Source organism: Trachypithecus francoisi, unplaced genomic scaffold (assembly GCF_009764315.1).
Source record: "Trachypithecus francoisi isolate TF-2019V2 unplaced genomic scaffold, Tfra_2.0 Lachesis_group0, whole genome shotgun sequence".
Taxonomy (NCBI): Eukaryota; Metazoa; Chordata; class Mammalia; order Primates; family Cercopithecidae; genus Trachypithecus; species Trachypithecus francoisi.
Window position 1 is genome coordinate 174,193,688 of NW_022681453.1, and position 18,189 is coordinate 174,211,876.

The window sequence follows — 18,189 nt, forward strand, 5'->3', positions numbered from 1 at the left end:
CAGGGCTTGCAGGGGAAATGTGAGGCTTTATGCTCAATGACTTCTGAGTTTTCTTACTGCTCTGACATTGGAAATGGCTTCATACCCCATCAGTTACCAAGGTGAAGTGAAACAGGTCAACCAGTTGGGAACCCAGAGGAAATGGCTGGGCTAGCTCAGAAGGGCCTCTGGGCAAGTATCTGGGAGGTGAAAGTAACCACCCATCCAATGAAGAGAGATCATGGTAGTGTTTTGATAACTACTCACATTAATGGTCAATTGCTGATTCACTTTGCCACTTGATCATATAGTAGGAGCATTAAGAAGTTTGATGACATGTCCTGATTTAGATATCTCTACCACCCCTCCCAATATAAAATGAGGTTTCGTTTCCAGGCCACAAGCTCTGCACCCCTCTACACCAGGTAGGCCACCGTGAATAGTTAGCAGTTATGTGCTGCACAGAAGTGCCCAGTAAGGCTGATATCGAAGTCAATACTGGGCTAAAGGTGATCTAACCTTAGAGAGGTGTCTAGGTTTGAGTATTGGCATGAAGAGAGAATGAGGCAGCTATGGAGCAGTGGTTAAAAGCACAGGTTCTAGAAAAAGATAGCCTAGATCCAATCATTCTACTAGCTTATGTGACCTAGCATAAGCTATTCATATGTGTTTCCCCAGCTAATAGTAACAACTCATGGGTTGACAGGAGAAATAATACACTAGTGTTTAGTTACGGTACCTGGTAGGTGATGAGTAAAACATTAGCTCTTACTGTATGTCGGGGATGAAGAGTGTTACTCATTCACAGTTTTCCTCTTGGAGTTTTAACCAATAACACACTGAAGTCAGACTTTTAAAAAAATATACTAACAGAGGCGCTGCACCCTCACTCTATAGGATGTCCTGGTGCCTTCCTCCGTATACACGCTGGAGTGCTTTGTGTAGGAAGAAGGCTGGCTTCTAGGTCACTGCCTTCTTGGAGATTTAGAGAACCCAAAGCATGTGACCATTGCAGTGCAACTGTCCCATCGTGGTTCGTGTGGTCCAGTGGGTGTGAGGCTCTTGTGGATCCACCACCACTCAGATAGGACTGACTTCCCCATGGAAAGTGTCCTGGTCCCAAACCCCCAGTGTTTCCCTGACAGGATGAGAGATTTGATAGAAGTTTTTTTTTTTTTAGGAGACCTGATGGGAATATGGGCAGGATGCAGACGGCTTTACTGCAAGGAGTTCCCTCCTAGGTAGGGGGTCCTGTGTCTTCCTCAGAGGCCACTCGTCTCTGCACATGGCCATGTAACAGGAATAATGCAGGCCTTTCCGATCACATCTGTCCTCCTGTAGGTTGATACTGAGGTGGACATTCACAGGGCTATACCCAGTCAAATTAAGTGCCAGTATCCGGGAAAAACTCTCAACTTCTTCAGCCTACTGAGTTATTCACTTTTGATTTACTTCTCTCTGTGCTTCAAGCAGCTCTGAAACTTTTTCAGAGGGAAAAGTCAAGTATGGCAACCTGGTCAGCAGAGACTTTTTACCGTTGGTGCAGAAATGTGGTTCTGGGTGGGGAAGTGCTCTGGAATGCACAGAGCTCCTTACCAGCATTTAGGCTTAATAGGGCAGTGGAAACGTGAGCCAGGATTGAGTATCGACAGAAGCAAGGCATTTTCAGTTTGTTTTGCTCTGAGTGAGGCTTAGAGGCACAGGTCAGTGAGCAGGAGTCTCCTTAGTAGCTGGCGCCCCAGGGGGCCAACAGGGTTATGTGTCAAGCATACACTGGGTGGGACTGGGAGACTCTGGCGGAGTGACTCAGGCTTTTTGCCTGTAGAAATCCTGCCAACACTTTAGGGTTTGGTTGAAATGCCACCTCTTTATGGATCTGCCCTTGATTTCCTCTTGGCTATTTCTGAGCTTTCCTTCTTCTGAACTCCCTAATACCTTGCTGGTTTCACTCACGTGCCTTGTATTGTAGCTGTCTGTGTAACTATGCGACAGAGGCATCATGGGAGAGACAGCCTAACTTGGGTTTGAGTCAGATTCAGTTACATGTTAACTATGTGACATTGGGCACATCGTAAGTCCTTCATTTGTAAAATAAGAATAATATTCATTTTACCAAGCTGTTTTAAAGATTGAATATAGGGTGTGTACAAAACTTGATATATACTCTGCATTTAATAAATGATATTGTCATTTATTGTACACCGTAAGCTCTTAAAAAATAGAATCTTATTCATCTTTTTTTTTTTTTTTTAAACCTCCAGCACCTGGCACAGTGCCTGGGACATACTTAGGTACTCAGTAAATGTTTATTTGAATCAAATAATGAATTACTTTTAAAAAGATATTTCTCAGAATTTCCTGTGTCCTGTTTAGTATTTCCTAAAAAACTTCAGCCCCTAGGTTTTGACTTCTGTAGTCTCTTAATGGAAGAGCTAAAGAAGACATTCAACATGTGAAAGGGGGACAGACTGCCCTATGTGATGTAAGAGCTCCTTGGAAATCTTCATGTTATTTCCTGCTTCCATCTGATTGATGATTTCAGGACAGGCTGGCTTAGAACATCCATCATTTTTTTTTTCCCCTTCCAGATTCTTAGAATTTGCACCAGGTATACCCCAGAACAAGACACCATGACTTTTTCAGACGGCCTTACCCTAAATCGAACTCAGATGCACAATGCTGGATTTGGTCCTCTGACTGACCTTGTGTTCACCTTTGCCAACCAGCTCCTGCCTTTGGAAATGGATGACACAGAAACAGGCCTTCTCAGTGCCATCTGCTTAATCTGTGGAGGTACCAACTATGTAGAAAAGCCTCATGAAATTCCATGAAGAACAGTTTATACTTGCCAATTTGTGAAAAATTCCTCATTTCCCTTTTGGAGTTGTTTACATGGGAGAAGATGTGAATACAGCCAGGCATACATGCCTGGGTTCATTGTATTTTTTCATGTTGTTACAAATTAAGTAATGGTATTTGGGATCCTTCTGCTCAGAAAGAAATCCCAAAAAGCTATTACTCCAATTGCCACAGGTTTTTTTTTTTTTTTTCTTAAATGTAGGATCAGACTATTGTAAAATGAATTGCCTGGGGACATTTGAATGATGACCAGGGACTTGTATGTGCTGTTTGTTATTTAGTGGGTAGGTATACAAGTATTTGGCTGGGCCCTCCCACCAACCCTTGGAGGACTGGGATAAAATTTAGCTTTCTTCTCTGTAGTGACCCCTACTGGCCTACAGGAGGCTGACTCGTAAGTGGTTAAAAAGTAATGGCTTCAATTAAGGAGCCAATTTACTTTGTGCTAAAATAACCATCCTGCTCAAGGTTTTAATTCAGTTCGGTAGTGACACCTTCTGGTCACAGGAGGTAATTCTTTCCCTGGGACAAAAGCAACCAGCTATCAAAATGTTTATACTACCAAGGGGGGCGGTTTTTTTTTTTCTTTCAAGTATCACTGCTTAAAGCAATTGCGTAAGTCTGCAAATTTGTGTATGTAATTGAGTTACCAAATTAATGAACTCAGTGGGAATAAGGAAACAAGGAAGAGGGAAGAGGGGCATAAATCCTGATTTTATTTAATACTGTATTCCTGGTATGTAGACCGCCAGGACCTTGAGGAACCGACAAAAGTAGATAAACTACAAGAACCATTGCTGGAAGCACTAAAAATTTATATCAGAAAAAGACGACCCAGCAAGCCTCACATGTTTCCAAAGATCTTAATGAAAATCACAGATCTCCGTAGCATCAGTGCTAAAGGTATGTCTTTGTGCTCTCAGTACTGTAGTCACACAGTGGACTTGAGGGCCTTTACCAGGTTGTGTTGCTTTATTCAATTCAGGATGTTTAATGGTTGCTTTTTAAGTTTTGGAACTCATTTCTCATTGAAATCAAAAGAAATAGTATCCCCCCCCCACCCCACCCCCCCAAAAAACCCTCAAATCTTACCCTATTCAACTATCTTAATGATTGAGAGCTTTAAAATTTGACTGATTAGAAAAACATCGTTTTCAAGAGAATGTACTATAACAGGCTAATTGTCTAGGTTCATACATTTAATTCCAGCTTTCTACACACCTCTGGCTTATGTAACCTTGACTCCAGTTTTTCCTGAGTATCTAAACCTTTGTTAAGTTTCTCTCAATCACTTTAGCCATTGCTCTTTCGTATATAGGCAGATTTCCTTCTGCACACTTCTAAGCAAAGGAATTCTTGCCTTCCTAAGAGGTATAAATATTCTTTGCCTTGTGATTTTCTGTTTATGTAGCAACTCAAGCAATGATAGAGGTGCCTAGAGCTGTATCACAGTTGAATGTGAACAGTGAGGTTTTTCTATGTAGAGACACCACTCAGCAGCGATCCCTGGCACCAAATGGGTTACTGCCATTCTCCTTTCCCCATCAGACTACTTGCTCTGTCTCTGAAGATGTTTGCTAGCCAAGGAATAAACTCTGTATTTCAGAAAGTGCTTAAAAGCACAGGGAACTTGTTTGACAAGCAGTCTTAATTCTTGAGCTCCTTCTAAGAGGTCTCCTCGATGAGCATTCTGAATTCATCCTTGCATGGAATTAAGAGAAGTAAACAGCAGATACCAGTGTGGTTGTGAATATGGTATCTTCGATTTTTAAAAACGAGGCTGTTTAACTTAATACTGTCATTCTGTATAGATGACTAGTGATATCTAATAGAATTTACTGCAATTACAGAAATAATCTGTACTGTCCATTTCAGTAGCCACTAGACACAAGAGGTTCTCGAGCCCTTGAAGTGTGGCTTATGCAACTGAGGCACTGTTTTTCTAATTGTATTTAACTCACTTAAATTTGGCTACCTAGTGGGTACTGTACTGGACAGAGTGCTGCTAAATCAAGTTGTTAATAACCGCACATTGTCAATTCCTCTGTTTGGGGGTAACTGGCATCAACCTGTCTTTTTCAAGATACACTTCTTTCATCAGGAACTTCTCTTTGTAAATTGTTCTTTCCTGAAACGAAGACATCAAGTTTAAATGTCACCATATCTCTGCTGCTTTTCCATAAAGTAAAAATGTTTTAATGGTGTAAAATAAGGATGGCCTCTGGGAGGCATTGTTTGCATAATTTTCTGTTATCAAAAGGAGCAATCGTATCAGTTACTGCTTGCATAAAAGACGAATAAAGTTCTAGCAGATCATAAAAAGACCCTCTCTTGATCAACATACTGTGAGTCTGAGCTGGCTGAGAACCCAATCTGATTCTAACTTCAGAATAAACAAGCATGATTTTTGGTGGATGCAATTCCCATTCCAAATACATCTTTGTATTTATGAGTGTGATAGTAATCGATGGATCCTTTTCAACAACAAGCCACCTGATAGCAACATTTCATAATTCCTAGGTGACAGTCTTAGGAAACACCTCTGTTAAAATATATGAAAATTGGTCCCTGGTTATCTGTCATAGCTTAACTCCTTATCTTAACCAGATTTCCATTATCTCTTTTGAAAAGGTGCAGAACGTGTAATTACCTTGAAAATGGAAATTCCTGGATCAATGCCACCTCTCATTCAAGAAATGCTGGAGAATTCTGAAGGACATGAACCCTTGACCCCAAGTTCAAGTGGGAACACAGCAGAGCACAGTCCTAGCATCTCACCCAGCTCAGTGGAAAACAGTGGGGTCAGTCAGTCACCACTCGTGCAATAAGACATTTTCTAGCTACTTCAAACATTCCCCAGTACCTTCAGTTCCAGGATTTAAAATGCAAGAAAAAACATTTTTACTGCTGCTTAGTTTTTGGACTGAAACTATATTAAAACTCAAGAAGGACCAAGAAAGAAGTTTTCGTATGTATCAATATATATACTCCTCACTGTGTAACTTACCTAGAAATACAAACTTTTCAAATTCTAAAAATATCAGCCATTTCATGCAACCAGAAACTAGTTAAAAGCTTCTATTTTCCTCTTTGAACACTCAAGATTGCATGGCAAAGACCCAGTCAAAATGATTTACCCCTGGTTAAGTTTCTGAAGACTTTGTACATACAGAAGTATGGCTCTGTTCTTTCTATACTGTATGTTTGGTGCTTTCCTTTTGTCTTGCATACTCAAAATAACCATGACACCAAGGTTATGAAATAGACTACTGTACATGTCTACCTACGTTCAAAAAGATAACTGTCTTGCTTTCATGGAATAGTCAAGACATCAAGGTAAGGAAACAGGACTATTGTACAGTATGACAAGATAAGACTGAAGATATTCTAATTTAGTTAGTATGGAAGCTTGTCTTTGCTCTTTCTGATGCTCTCAAACTGCATCTTTTATTTCATATTGCCCAGTAAAAGTATACAAATTCCCTGCACTAGCAGAAGAGAATTCTGTATCAGTGTAACTGCCAGTTCAGTTAATCAATCAAATGTCATTTGTTCAATTGTTAATGTCACTTTAAATTAAAAGTGGTTTATTACTTGTTTAATGACATAACTACACAGTTTAAAAAAAAAAAATTTTTTTTTACAGTAATGATAGCCTCCAAGGCAGAAACACTTTTCAGTGTTTGTTAAGAAGTTTTTGTTTACCTGTTCACAAGCCATTAGGGAAATTTCATGGGATAATTAATTAGCAGGCTGGTCTACCACCTGGACCATGTAACTCTAGTGTCCTTCCTGATTCATGCCTAATATTGGGATTTTTTTTCCAGCCTTCTTGATGATGCCAAGGGGCTAATATTAACTCCCAAAGACACAGGCATAGAATCTGACTCCTTTGACCTTGTTCAATCACTATGAAGCAGAGTGAAAGCTGTGGTAGAGTGGTTAACAGATACAAGTGTCAGTTTCTTAGTTCTCATTTAAGCACTAGTGGAATTTTTTTTTTTTTTTATATATATATACTAGCAAGTCTGTGATGTACTTTCACTGGCTCTGTTTGTACATTGAGATTGTTTGTTTAACAATGCTTTCTATGTTCATATACTGTTTACCTTTTTCCATGGAGTCTCCTGGCAAAGAATAAAATATATTTATTTTAAAGGTGTGTGGGAGCCTTTACTACACCTTTATCATCTTCAGTAAAGAGACAGAGAACACAGTTCCATTTTTAATGTTTAAATTTCATTTCAAAAAGCAGGTCTGTAGTTTGTAACCATGACAGTTAAAATCTGTGCTAATGCACGGCAGTCTATAACAATTCTACAAGCCAATCAGACAGACAGTACGTGACATTTCAATGAGTAAAAAAGAGCATAAAACTGTATGTGTAAGAACAAAATGTTAAAAGGCCTACCACAATAATAAAAGTCCATCATCAATTACATCATCACATTAAAATAAGGCAGATGTACAAAAGTCTGAGACAGAAAACACAAAAGGACAACACAAGATATTTGTTGAAAAATGTTTGTTTGTTTGTGCTCTTTGGGCACTTAATTAAACATTGCAAAATCAACATCTTCTTCTTCTTCATCAGACTCTGCAAAATATTTTACTTCTTTCCTAGCCCGACCGGTTCGTGGCAGAGAAGGTGGCTCAGAAGGGAAGTCTGAGGGGAAGATGTCCACATCTGAATCCTGATCAAAGGATGTTTTCTTCGGTTTCTAGATTTTTTTTTTTCAATAGATTAGATTAGATTTAAAAGTTATTAAAAGAAGTAAAGACTAGTATGAAGAACTATCACTCCTTAAACTTCACTTATGTTTAGGAAGTATTACAAATAATGGAACTTTTAAAATTAATTAATTAGAGTCGCAATGCTAACCTAAGTGTAAGACCAGTTACCTTATTTTTTGGAGGAAAAAGATTACATACAGTAATTCGCCACCTGGGTGGTTTCATATTTACCAAGTTCTAGCCTGAAACATGTAACACTTATTTCTAAAATTATATTTTACCCAAAAAGTATGCACAATGCCCAGATTAGTAAAAATTCAAGCTGTCCTATTGCTAAGTACGTATCAAGAATTCATGGGCGGAAACAAGACTCCCGCACCATGTGGAGTATGCACTGTTAAGTGTTTTAAAAAACACAAAGCATCACCGAGGTGGACCTGAGACACAGAAGATGACTGGATGGAAAAGGTGAGTGTGGAAATCAACATAAAGCTATGATCATCTACATTGGTATTTTTAAGTTTTACTAGGAAGAGAAAAAAAGGGATGGAGGCAGCTGATGTCATTCATTTACCTAAAAAAAAATAGTGTACTTCTGGAAAAGGGTCAGACTAATTGGGAAAATTAGCCACAGTCAAATGAATTCAATTAAAAAAAAAATCAAATTAGCCCTGGTCAAATAAATCCAAGTTAAAAGGAAACAGTCTTTAGTCTGAAAAATAATATTTTAGTCTGAAAGAGTCTAATATTTAGGTAACATAACAGTACTATAGCTCAATGGATGAAATAGAAGATTCTAAGTAGGTTAATTTATAGCACACTGTTACTTAGAAAATAGTCCTGATTATATAAATTTATACTTGGATAATTCCTTAACCATATCATATACAAGCCCCATACTGATATGAGATGCTAGGTGGAAAGCTGTTCCAGGACTGTAGTAATAAGCAAACGAAGTCAGTTACAGATCTGTTTCTAAAAAAGCCATGCACTAATGTGCAATAATGTTCCCAGTTACCTTGCTTGCTGTTTTGGATGTTTTCCTGCCAGGGTTATAGTCGCCTTCATTTTCAGAGCCAGATGCTTTCCTTTTCTTTGCCCCTCGGCCTTTACCTTAAAATGATACAAAAGGTTTTTTCTTCCATGGGTAAGTGCAATATAAAAAGATAAATGCCACAACATTGTAGTTTATTTCTTTGGCATGCCCAATCAGTGGAACACTGCAGTCCTGATCTCTTACTATGAGTGATTATAAACAACTTGGCAGTAGCATTTCAATTCTGGGGTTGACATGACCAAAGACTTTTTCACAAATACATTTAAACTAGTGGGAAAGTCCCAAAGACAAATTTTAATGATGAATCCCTTCATACATAAAACATCTGTGTTTGCTATGTGGTCCTTGAGCCTGAAAAGGAAATACCTTGGAAGAGTATTTCTTAAATTACATGTGATTTAAAATTATTTTTTAATTTCTAATTTGTCATGGGCCAATACTTTTAAAAACACAACACAAATTACCAAAAAATGTAATCACGTTGTTTTATTAACAAAATTATCATAAACGTCTAAATGTTTACTCAGTTTTACTTATCAAAGACTAGTAACAACCAATTGCATATCCCACGTTGAGTGGCACCATCTGAGAACCACCAGTATTGACTATAAAATATCAAATACATATTCCTTCTCAGACCTAGACTTGGCACATGCAGCACTTTTTTCACCTACCTAACCTCTTATTCTCATCATTGGAGGTGAAAGGAGAAAAGGTAATATTTAAGTAGTGGCCAGATGTTCTCCATCCCACAACGATGCCAATGAAATAAAATAGAACTAAACAGCAATTAATTTTAAATCTTTAAAAATTCCTTGACAGCTAGATTGGACAAGTACAAAGATAGCCTTACATAATCTTGGGATGTCATATTTGATCAAATTAATCAGGGAAATAGCATTTTTGAATTTATAAAGGCTTTCAATCCTGCATATCTTGAGTACTACCTTCCCAGTCACTATGATTCTTTTCCACTCTATTATCCCCATTTCCCTTTGGTCTACAGCTCCTTATCCCAGCCACTTCTTTAAGAAATAGAAGAAACACACTGAGGAAGATATCCTTCAGTTGAATAAAAGATGGAGCAGCTACCCTCAGAGCATATCATGTCTTACACATATTTTATAAAGCATCTTTAAGGGCGTTCCAGATTCTGGAGACAAAGAAGGGATGCCACAGAGAACTGGAGCTGGTTCCTTGTGTGGTCCTGAGTACAGTTATTTCTTAGGTGAGAAAAAAAGTTCTAGCCTAAGAGTCCTGGATCTAGACCATTACAATAAGTGTCACAGTTTAGTTAGTGTGGAGTGCTAATCTGACTTTTTAATAACAACTTTCAGTGAGTTGGCTGCAGGGGAGAATTTGGACCATTCTTAGGGATTCTTACTTAACCTCTTTGAGCCTCAGTTTTTTTTAATTTGTAAAACAAAGTGACTGAACTAAATTGCTATACCTCCTTTGGACTATATTCAGCACTGATTCCTAGACACACTGCTTACTGAGGAGTAAAGCAATTTAAAACAAAATAGATACTTAGCCTCTCTAAATTCAATGAGGTAGAAAAAATTCCATCTTTTCCATACAGTATATGTTTAAAGGGTTATAAGAAGATAATCCTCACCTTTTGGTGTTGTAGTCTTCTTTGGAATGCCAAATTCTGAATCTGAGTCAGAGTTTACAGCCTCTACTACTTTCTTCTGTTTGGGAGCTCTCTTGGGCTTAGGGGCTGTATCTGAAGACGGTTTTCCTAGTAAGCAAATTTCCATTTCACAGGTCAATACACTTACCAACAAACCAAACTGAAGAGAGTCCTATATAAATGGAATTTCTCATAGCTGATTAGAAACTGAGTTGCCTGGCTGGGCGCGGTGGCTCACACCTGTAATCCCAGCACTTTGGGAGGCCAAGGTGGGTGGATAACCTGAGATCAGCAGTTCAAGACCAGCCTGGCCAACATGGTGAAACACCATCTCTACTAAAAATACAAAAATTAGCTGGGCATGGTGGTGGGTGCCTATAATCCCAGCTACTTGGGAGGCTGAGGCAGGAGAATCGCTTGAACCCAGGAGGTCATAGTGAGCTGAGATCACGCCACTGTACTCCAGCTGGGCAACAAGATCAAAACTCCATCTCGGAAAAAAAAAAAATTGAGTTGCCTTAATGAAATGGTTTCTCTCTGCTTGGCGGCAATGTAAAGGCAAACAATTTCTCATAGATGACAAAATGCTTTTTATTTAATTATGTATAATTTGCCCTTATGTAATACAATTAAGACATTTTAAGGAAGAGCCATTAAAAATAAATTAAGCAGTAACTTTTAAATATAGTCATGACAAAAGAGTAACATATTTGATAAATTAATTATAACCCAAGTATAACCACAGATTAAGTCCTAACTTTTAGAATGTTTTAGAGAAAAAAAAAATGTATGGGATCCTCAAATACAATGAATAGAAACCAACTCACTTCCATTCAAAAGCTGAAATCCAGAGTTGGCATTTTTATGTGGAAAGAAATATAAAGTCCTAGATAAGTAGACAATAGATACAAGACCTTTGCTTTGTTGAATTTTGAAAAACAGACCTTGTTTTACAGCTTTATCTGCACTTCTATGAGAAAACTGATAAATCAGGCCAGTTGCAATGGCTCACACCTGTAATCCCAGCACTTTGGGAGGCCAAGCCAGGCGAATCACCTGAAGTCAGGAGTTTGAGACCAGCCTACCCAACATGGTGAAACCCCATCACTACTAAAAATACAAAAAATTAGTCCAATGAGGTAGCATGTGCCTGTAGTCCCAGCTACTTGGGAGGATGAGGCAGGGGAATCACTTTAACCCAGGCAAGGGAGGTTGCCGTGAGCCAAGATCCTGCCACTCCACTCCAGCCTTGGAGACAGAGCAAAACTCTGTCTCAAAAAAGAAAAAAAGAAAAGGAAAAAAACTGATATATCACTTTTTGTGTAATTAAGAAAACCTAATTTGGAAGAAAATATATTAACTGTAGACTTTGTTTAAAAAAAAAACAAAAAAACAAAAAACCTATGCTGATTCGATGGAAAATGTATCCCTGTCACAATTTGAGACACTACAAATTAGGCCCCTCATGAGCCAAGAGCAGGAGGAGCCCTAGGAAAGTGGCACCCACATTGTGTGGTTTTTCCCACCTGAGTCTTCAAGACTGTATCTACCACAAGAACCACAGGGCAGCTCCTGGCAGGGAGTATAAACTCAGCCAGGTGTTCTAGGAACCACTTTTTTTTTCCTTTGCTTGGAGTTACATGGCACTTTCAATTCTACCAGGCAAACAGGTCAGATATCTGAGTACTACGGCTGCCTTTCTGCTGTAAACTATTGGAACTACAGAATTTAACTTGTATAATATATGCAATTTGGAGTTAACGCAGACAATCCCACAGATGGATGTCATGCATCCTCTTCTTGAAATGATATTTTAATTGGAATTGTATTTTGTAAGGGAGGCTAGAGGAAGGTCGAGGACTTGCTGGGGTCCCTGAAATCACACCACACAGGCAGTCACCTATTCAACTTAGACAAGGCCAGTTCAGCTACTGAAGAAGGAAGCAAGTAGAATAGGTGCCATGATATTCTAGCCTTTTAGTCATGCTAAACTCATCAGGTTAAATATGGGTGAACAGTTCTATGAAGGAAACGGGGTATGTTTCAACAAGTAATACGTGCTCCTAAGTTTTCAGGGTGTTTATAAGATGCTCATATGAAGATTATTTTAAAAAGATGTTTTTTGATTGTTCTGTTATGTGAGATGGAGTCTCACTCTACCGTCCAGGCTGGAGTGCAGTGTTGCCATCTCAGCTCACTGCAACCTCTGCCTCCCAAGTTCAAGCGATTCTTGTGCCTCAGCTTCCTGAGTAGCTGGGACTACAGGCATGCACGTGCCACCACACCAGGCTAATTTTTGTATTTTTAGTAGAGATGGGGTTTCGCCATGTTGGCCAGGCTGGTCTCAAACTCCTGAACTCAAGTGATCTCTGACTGCCTCGATCTCCCAAAGTTCTGGGGTTACAGGTATGAGCCACTGCGCCCAACCTGATTGTTTTTTTAAAGAAAGAGAAATTAGAGTCTATCTCAATTTGGGTTCCCCAGATTTGGGCCAATCTGCCTAATCCTAGAGTAAGGATTTAAGTATAAGTACTTATTCGAGAGGTAAAGGAAAGGGAGACAAAAATGAGACAATGAAGAGAAGGCAGCCAGTAATGGGTAAGTTATCAAGCCAATCATCACTCTAGGAGCTTAATTCCACGAGAAATTTTTGAGAGTCAGTGTGAAACACACATCCCACAGTTGGCTCACATGAGAGGCAAGGACACTGCGATATTCACAGAACAACTTTCCTCAATTCACTAGTTAAAGGCAGCTAGGAGCAGGGGAGCGTTAATATTCCAGCACAGTGGCAAAGAGGAAGTCCTCAGGCAAAGAATGCAGACGTTGCCCAATGTGCACTAAGTGGTAAGGGCACTGGGACATAAGGTCACCCAGTGTGTTGGCTACAGAGACTCTTGTAGATAACCAATTTCTCAGTATGGTTCTAGTGCAGTCAGAGTAAGCAGGACTTTTCAAAATTGTTGTTCTACTACATTCAATACATGTGTGTCTGTAATGAGGTTGTCTGTGTGCATTTTTAAAGTCCTTGAGGGAACAATCCGTATTATTTACTTGCTATCTTAAGTAGCACACATCTCAATTAGATTTGTGGGGTTTTGTTTAAGTGTCATCCTTCAAACACAAAGCACAAATACTGACCTCTTTCAGAAAGACCAAGGTACATATATCTTGGTACTAGTAAGAGATCCATTAATCAACTCAAAGTGCTTTGTGGCCAATCTAAGGCTATGAAAAAGAGAGAAGCTGCATGACTCACGTAGAAAAAGAGGACCTCCACTGAACTGACCAATCCCTCCACATAAGGAGTTGAGTAATGATCAACAAAGGTAACAGAAGCAGGCTACTAGCAAGACAAAATTTTAATCTCCATTACAACCTAACCACAAGGGAGCTTTTCTAGAAAGCTATCTTTAGATATCAATGCATGGGATTATTTTATAATTACAACAGCTTTAAAATGAAGTCTTAAAGAAATTTTATTAATTCCCTCACATGGTTGGAATTTTATTAATTCCCTCACATGGTTAGAAAACAAGAGAGGTTCTCCTTGTAAGCACTTATACTTCTTAATTGTTTTATGATAAAAAATGCAAATAGTTTCAAATTAAGTTACATTTCCTTTTCCATTAACTATCTATGCAATGCTTAACTCAATCAAATATAAGTACATACCCTTTTTAGCAGCTACTGTTTTACTTGGAACTTTATCTATCTGTTTCAGACCAAATGATGGTGAAAAAACAGAAGCAGAATCTTCTTCATTACTGTCAAATTTAGCTGAATCTAAAAATTGCAAAGCCTTCTTTTAGTAAAGAGATATTGTAAAGATCTCTCAGTAAACTTTGACTCTTAACTGATGACTTCTCTTTAGCTAGACAATTGATCTGATGTTACTATTTTGTGACCAGATAATCCACAATATACAAACAGCAGAAAATAAAACATATCAGTTATACACCAAAAATGTTAACTCTGTGGTTAAATAACACAGAAGTGCATAAAGTAGTAAAAATTAAAAGTACTAAATGTTAAATATTTAAAACATAACTGACCAATTCAAAAATACATGCTGACAATTTATTTTAAAATGAAATATGAAAATGTGCCACTGGATTATTTTAGTACCTACATAAATAATACTATTAACCATTTCAGGAATATCAGTAATAATGTTTAAAAGAATAGTAAGTATTCCTATTTTTAAATAAATTATTGAAGACTAATCTAAAAGGCAGACAGGCTTACCTTCAGTTTACTTTTGCATGCAAATTAGTTTAATCAATCTGTTCTTCCCTAACACCATAGCACAAACTTTTAAAATAGCTACTTGGATGTAAATAAATATGTTTATACAACTCTTTTGACACACTGTCAAAAATGAGTATCTATACATATAGAACATGTACCAAATATGTCTAAATGTATAGATGTGTGTATTAAAAAATGATAGTGAATAAATTAAATGACCTTAAAAATTCCATACACAAAAAAATATAGGAAACAAAAAGTATATACACCAATTAAATTTGTTCTTACGAAGGTTTTAATCTCTCAGGTAACTAGGATTTAGTAAAACCAATCTGCAATCCTACTGGTGCCCTTACAGATTTAGAAAGCTGTCGTATATACATTCACATTGCCATGAAAATCAAATTTCAAGCTTTCAAAATTTCATTATTTCTTGTCTCTCATTAAAACATTACACACACACTCATACCCATAAACAAAGATAAGCATTTGCATGTCCACCTAAATGCTTCCATAAAGCCTATTTTGACCAATGAGTTAGGAATCACCTCAGAAAAAGTAGAGAAATCTTATTATCTTGAGCAAAATATAAAAAGGAAGTTTCCTACTCGTAAAAAATTCTGAAGCTAAATCATGACCTAACGATTTATTCACTGTTTTCTCTCCACCACTAAAAGCAAAAATACAATAACCAATGAAAAGACTAAATGAACATACCATCTTCTGACTTCTGAGAATATGAAGGAAATGAAAAGAGATTTCCAAAATCCTGACTTTTTTTGTCATGCAAAGATTTTCTATTAGAAAGAAAAGAAATACCACAGAGGATACAATTTAAGTATCTGATTTCAATCCTGATAAATTATATATAATACATACTGCAGGATTATAATCACAGACCAAAATTTTAGTTTTCATTTCTTTCTCTGTTAAAGACAGGGTAATAAAACTCTTTCTCTCTTATGTGTAAAAGTGTGCACACATATCCATAATCCATATGCACACACCATATATGCACACAGACACCATACAAATCAATTATTTAATATAAAAAAGAATGGAAACTAAGCAATGGTTTAAAGTTATTCAAAATACTATTAAACCAAATTCTATAGTTGATAGAAATAACCATTCCAGAATTTACAATCAGCAAACTATGGACAAAAACCCAAGGAGAAAGACAGAAACCCCATCACACCAGGCAACAATCCTATTTCTAACTCAAGACTACAGGTGGGCAATTATTTCAGAATCTGGTGAAGCCCAACTGTAATACGTGAGAAAATACTTTTTAAAAAATCGAAAATAGTTCACAAACCTCAAATCCCAGATGTGTTCACGCTCACCAAAAGCAAGAAAAATCTATCGAGGCCAAATTCAGGGAAGAAACAAACCTCCCAATTCTAAGGACTTAGTAAGTTTTCTCAAAACCAGGGGGTGTCCAACTATATCCCATGGGCCTGCTGCCTATTTTTGTAAATAATATTTTATTGGAACATGGCTACACTCATTTATTTACATATCATTTATGGCTGTTTTTTTTACTAGAATGGCAGCATTAAGAAGATGTGACATAAACAATATGGCCCACAAAGCCTAGAACATTTACTATTGAGCCCTTTATGGAAAAAGTTTGCCAATCCTTCCTTTAAACTACAGCAACTGTGATGGGAACAGCCACAATATTAACAAGATTGATTCCTTCATGAAGAAGACCTTGCCTAGAATAACAATTTCTTAGAAGAGCTCACTATAATATCTGTGGCAAATGTTTACAACTAACTATACCACATCACTAAATAGCATTACTTACTCTGGAGTGGCTTTTGATTTGCCTGGTGAAAATGTATATTCATCTTTATCTAACCCATCTGAAGGAATAAATTCATCTTCCCCATCATTTGTTATGGGAGATGCTTTAACTTTCAATTCCTCTAAATCATTATTGTCATCATCATCATCATCAGCATCATCATCCTCTTCTTCTGAGAAATCAAATGTGTATTTAGGTCTTTCGGCTAGGAGGAAAAATAAAAATGAATGTTAAAACTCAAATCCTAGCTTTATATACATGAAATATTATTACTGATAAAACATTTAAAGCATATTCCGACCATCTCTAAAAATACCATAAGAAAAAAAGGCAAGCATTTACAGAATAAAAGCCAACAACTTTGGCCTTAGTTATTTGGTAGTGTTAATGTCTGTCTTACACTTTCCAGGAGGCTACCAGATAATACTGTGCATGTTAGGAGAGCATAAACTAATGTACTTATTGATATACTTAATTAAAGACGCTAAGGAAAGTAGTCAATATGGCCTTGTCTCATACAGCCATTATACAAATGACAACAAACATAATGTTTCCCATATTTGCAATCACAAACAACAAATTTCACAGTTATTTTAAAAGTGCTAAACTTTCTTGTTTTTTGACACAGTCTTGTTCTGCTGCCTGGGCAGGAAATGCAGTGGTATGATCGTAGCTCACTGCAGCCTCAAACTCCTGGGCTCGAGCAATCCTCACCCCTCAGCCTACTGAGTAGCTGGGACTACAGGTGTGCCACCATGCCTGGCTGATTTTTAAGAAAAAATTTTTTAGACACAGCGTCTTGCCATGTTACCCAGGCTGCTCTTGAACTCCTGATCTCAAGTGATCCTCCCTCCTCAGCCTCCCAAAGTGTTGAAATTACATGTGTGAGTCACCTAAACTTTCTCTTAACTTTTTGGATAAAAACTTCTATCTTCTCTTCAGAGTTAGTTTTACTATGAAATAACAGAGTTATTTTTTAGATGAATGAGAAAAGACAGGAGACATAAAGATCTCAATATATTCAAAAAACAATAATACAATGCATAAAAAGATACCAATTATAGTGAAAGGCATATTGCTATAAAGCAAGTATGTTTGATTATAATTTCTAGCATGTATTATGGAATAAAATTTTTAAATTACTTGGATGTTATATAATTTTACACTTCACTTTTGATGTATGTAAATACAGTTTTAAAGCATTTAATAAATTTTCATTTAACTTAAACTACTCTTATTAAATATTCACCTATATTATGCTACCTATGTACACTAGGGAAAGAAATTCAATCACCTGGTGATTACAGAACCAAAGAATTTAAGGTCTGATATATAATTAAAAATGTATCTCTCAGAGGTAAACACCCACAATGTTGTATCATTCATTTTAATAAATTAGGACAAATTTTCAAATAACAAAATTTCAGAAGAAGGTACAAAACAGAAAACTCACTAGATGTTAATAATGTCAACATTTCTCGGTAATGAAAATTCAGAAAGGATCAAATTATGTTCTTATAAGTATTATATTACTATAATAGCAAAATGGGGTTTCGCAGTTCACCCATACCACTATCATTATCTAAAAGAGAGCTATGTACTCAGACTTCTAAAGCAGGAGGAAATTTTTTATGATACAAGGGGTAGGAAACCAAACAAAAAACCACAAAGCACTTCTAATATTAATAGATCTATCATTGCTGGTATTGTGGCAAGGTACATTTTTTCCCAAACATCTTCAAACTGTGGAAGGCATATAAACTAAACTTTATAATAAAAATCAGTAAGGAAACATGATTCACTTTAGAGAAATGTATGTCCAACTTTGCTAGAAAGATCATTCTATAAAGCATTTTTTTC

At 37.1% G+C, this 18,189-nt stretch overlaps 2 protein-coding genes across 5 annotated transcripts in view; one reads left to right on the forward strand and one right to left on the reverse strand.

The window, feature by feature from the left end:
• Nucleotides 1-6,996, forward strand: part of RARB (retinoic acid receptor beta) — a 775,222-nt gene extending 768,226 nt beyond the window's left edge. For all 3 annotated transcript variants that reach the window (XM_033212816.1, XM_033212817.1, XM_033212818.1), the window contains 3 exons: nucleotides 2,568-2,772; nucleotides 3,583-3,741; nucleotides 5,470-6,996. In XM_033212816.1, coding sequence (XP_033068707.1) covers nucleotides 2,568-2,772; nucleotides 3,583-3,741; nucleotides 5,470-5,666 — 561 coding nt within the window. In that variant the 3' untranslated portion in view covers nucleotides 5,667-6,996. The remainder of the gene's footprint in view (nucleotides 1-2,567; nucleotides 2,773-3,582; nucleotides 3,742-5,469) is intronic.
• A 54-nt stretch (nucleotides 6,997-7,050) lies between these two features.
• Nucleotides 7,051-18,189, reverse strand: part of TOP2B (DNA topoisomerase II beta) — a 73,053-nt gene continuing 61,914 nt past the window's right edge. For both annotated transcript variants that reach the window (XM_033212815.1, XM_033212814.1), the window contains exons 31-36: nucleotides 16,330-16,534; nucleotides 15,234-15,313; nucleotides 13,941-14,051; nucleotides 10,248-10,373; nucleotides 8,591-8,685; nucleotides 7,051-7,559 (exon numbers count right to left, since the gene is read on the reverse strand). In XM_033212815.1, coding sequence (XP_033068706.1) covers nucleotides 7,389-7,559; nucleotides 8,591-8,685; nucleotides 10,248-10,373; nucleotides 13,941-14,051; nucleotides 15,234-15,313; nucleotides 16,330-16,534 — 788 coding nt within the window. In that variant the 3' untranslated portion in view covers nucleotides 7,051-7,388. The remainder of the gene's footprint in view (nucleotides 7,560-8,590; nucleotides 8,686-10,247; nucleotides 10,374-13,940; nucleotides 14,052-15,233; nucleotides 15,314-16,329; nucleotides 16,535-18,189) is intronic.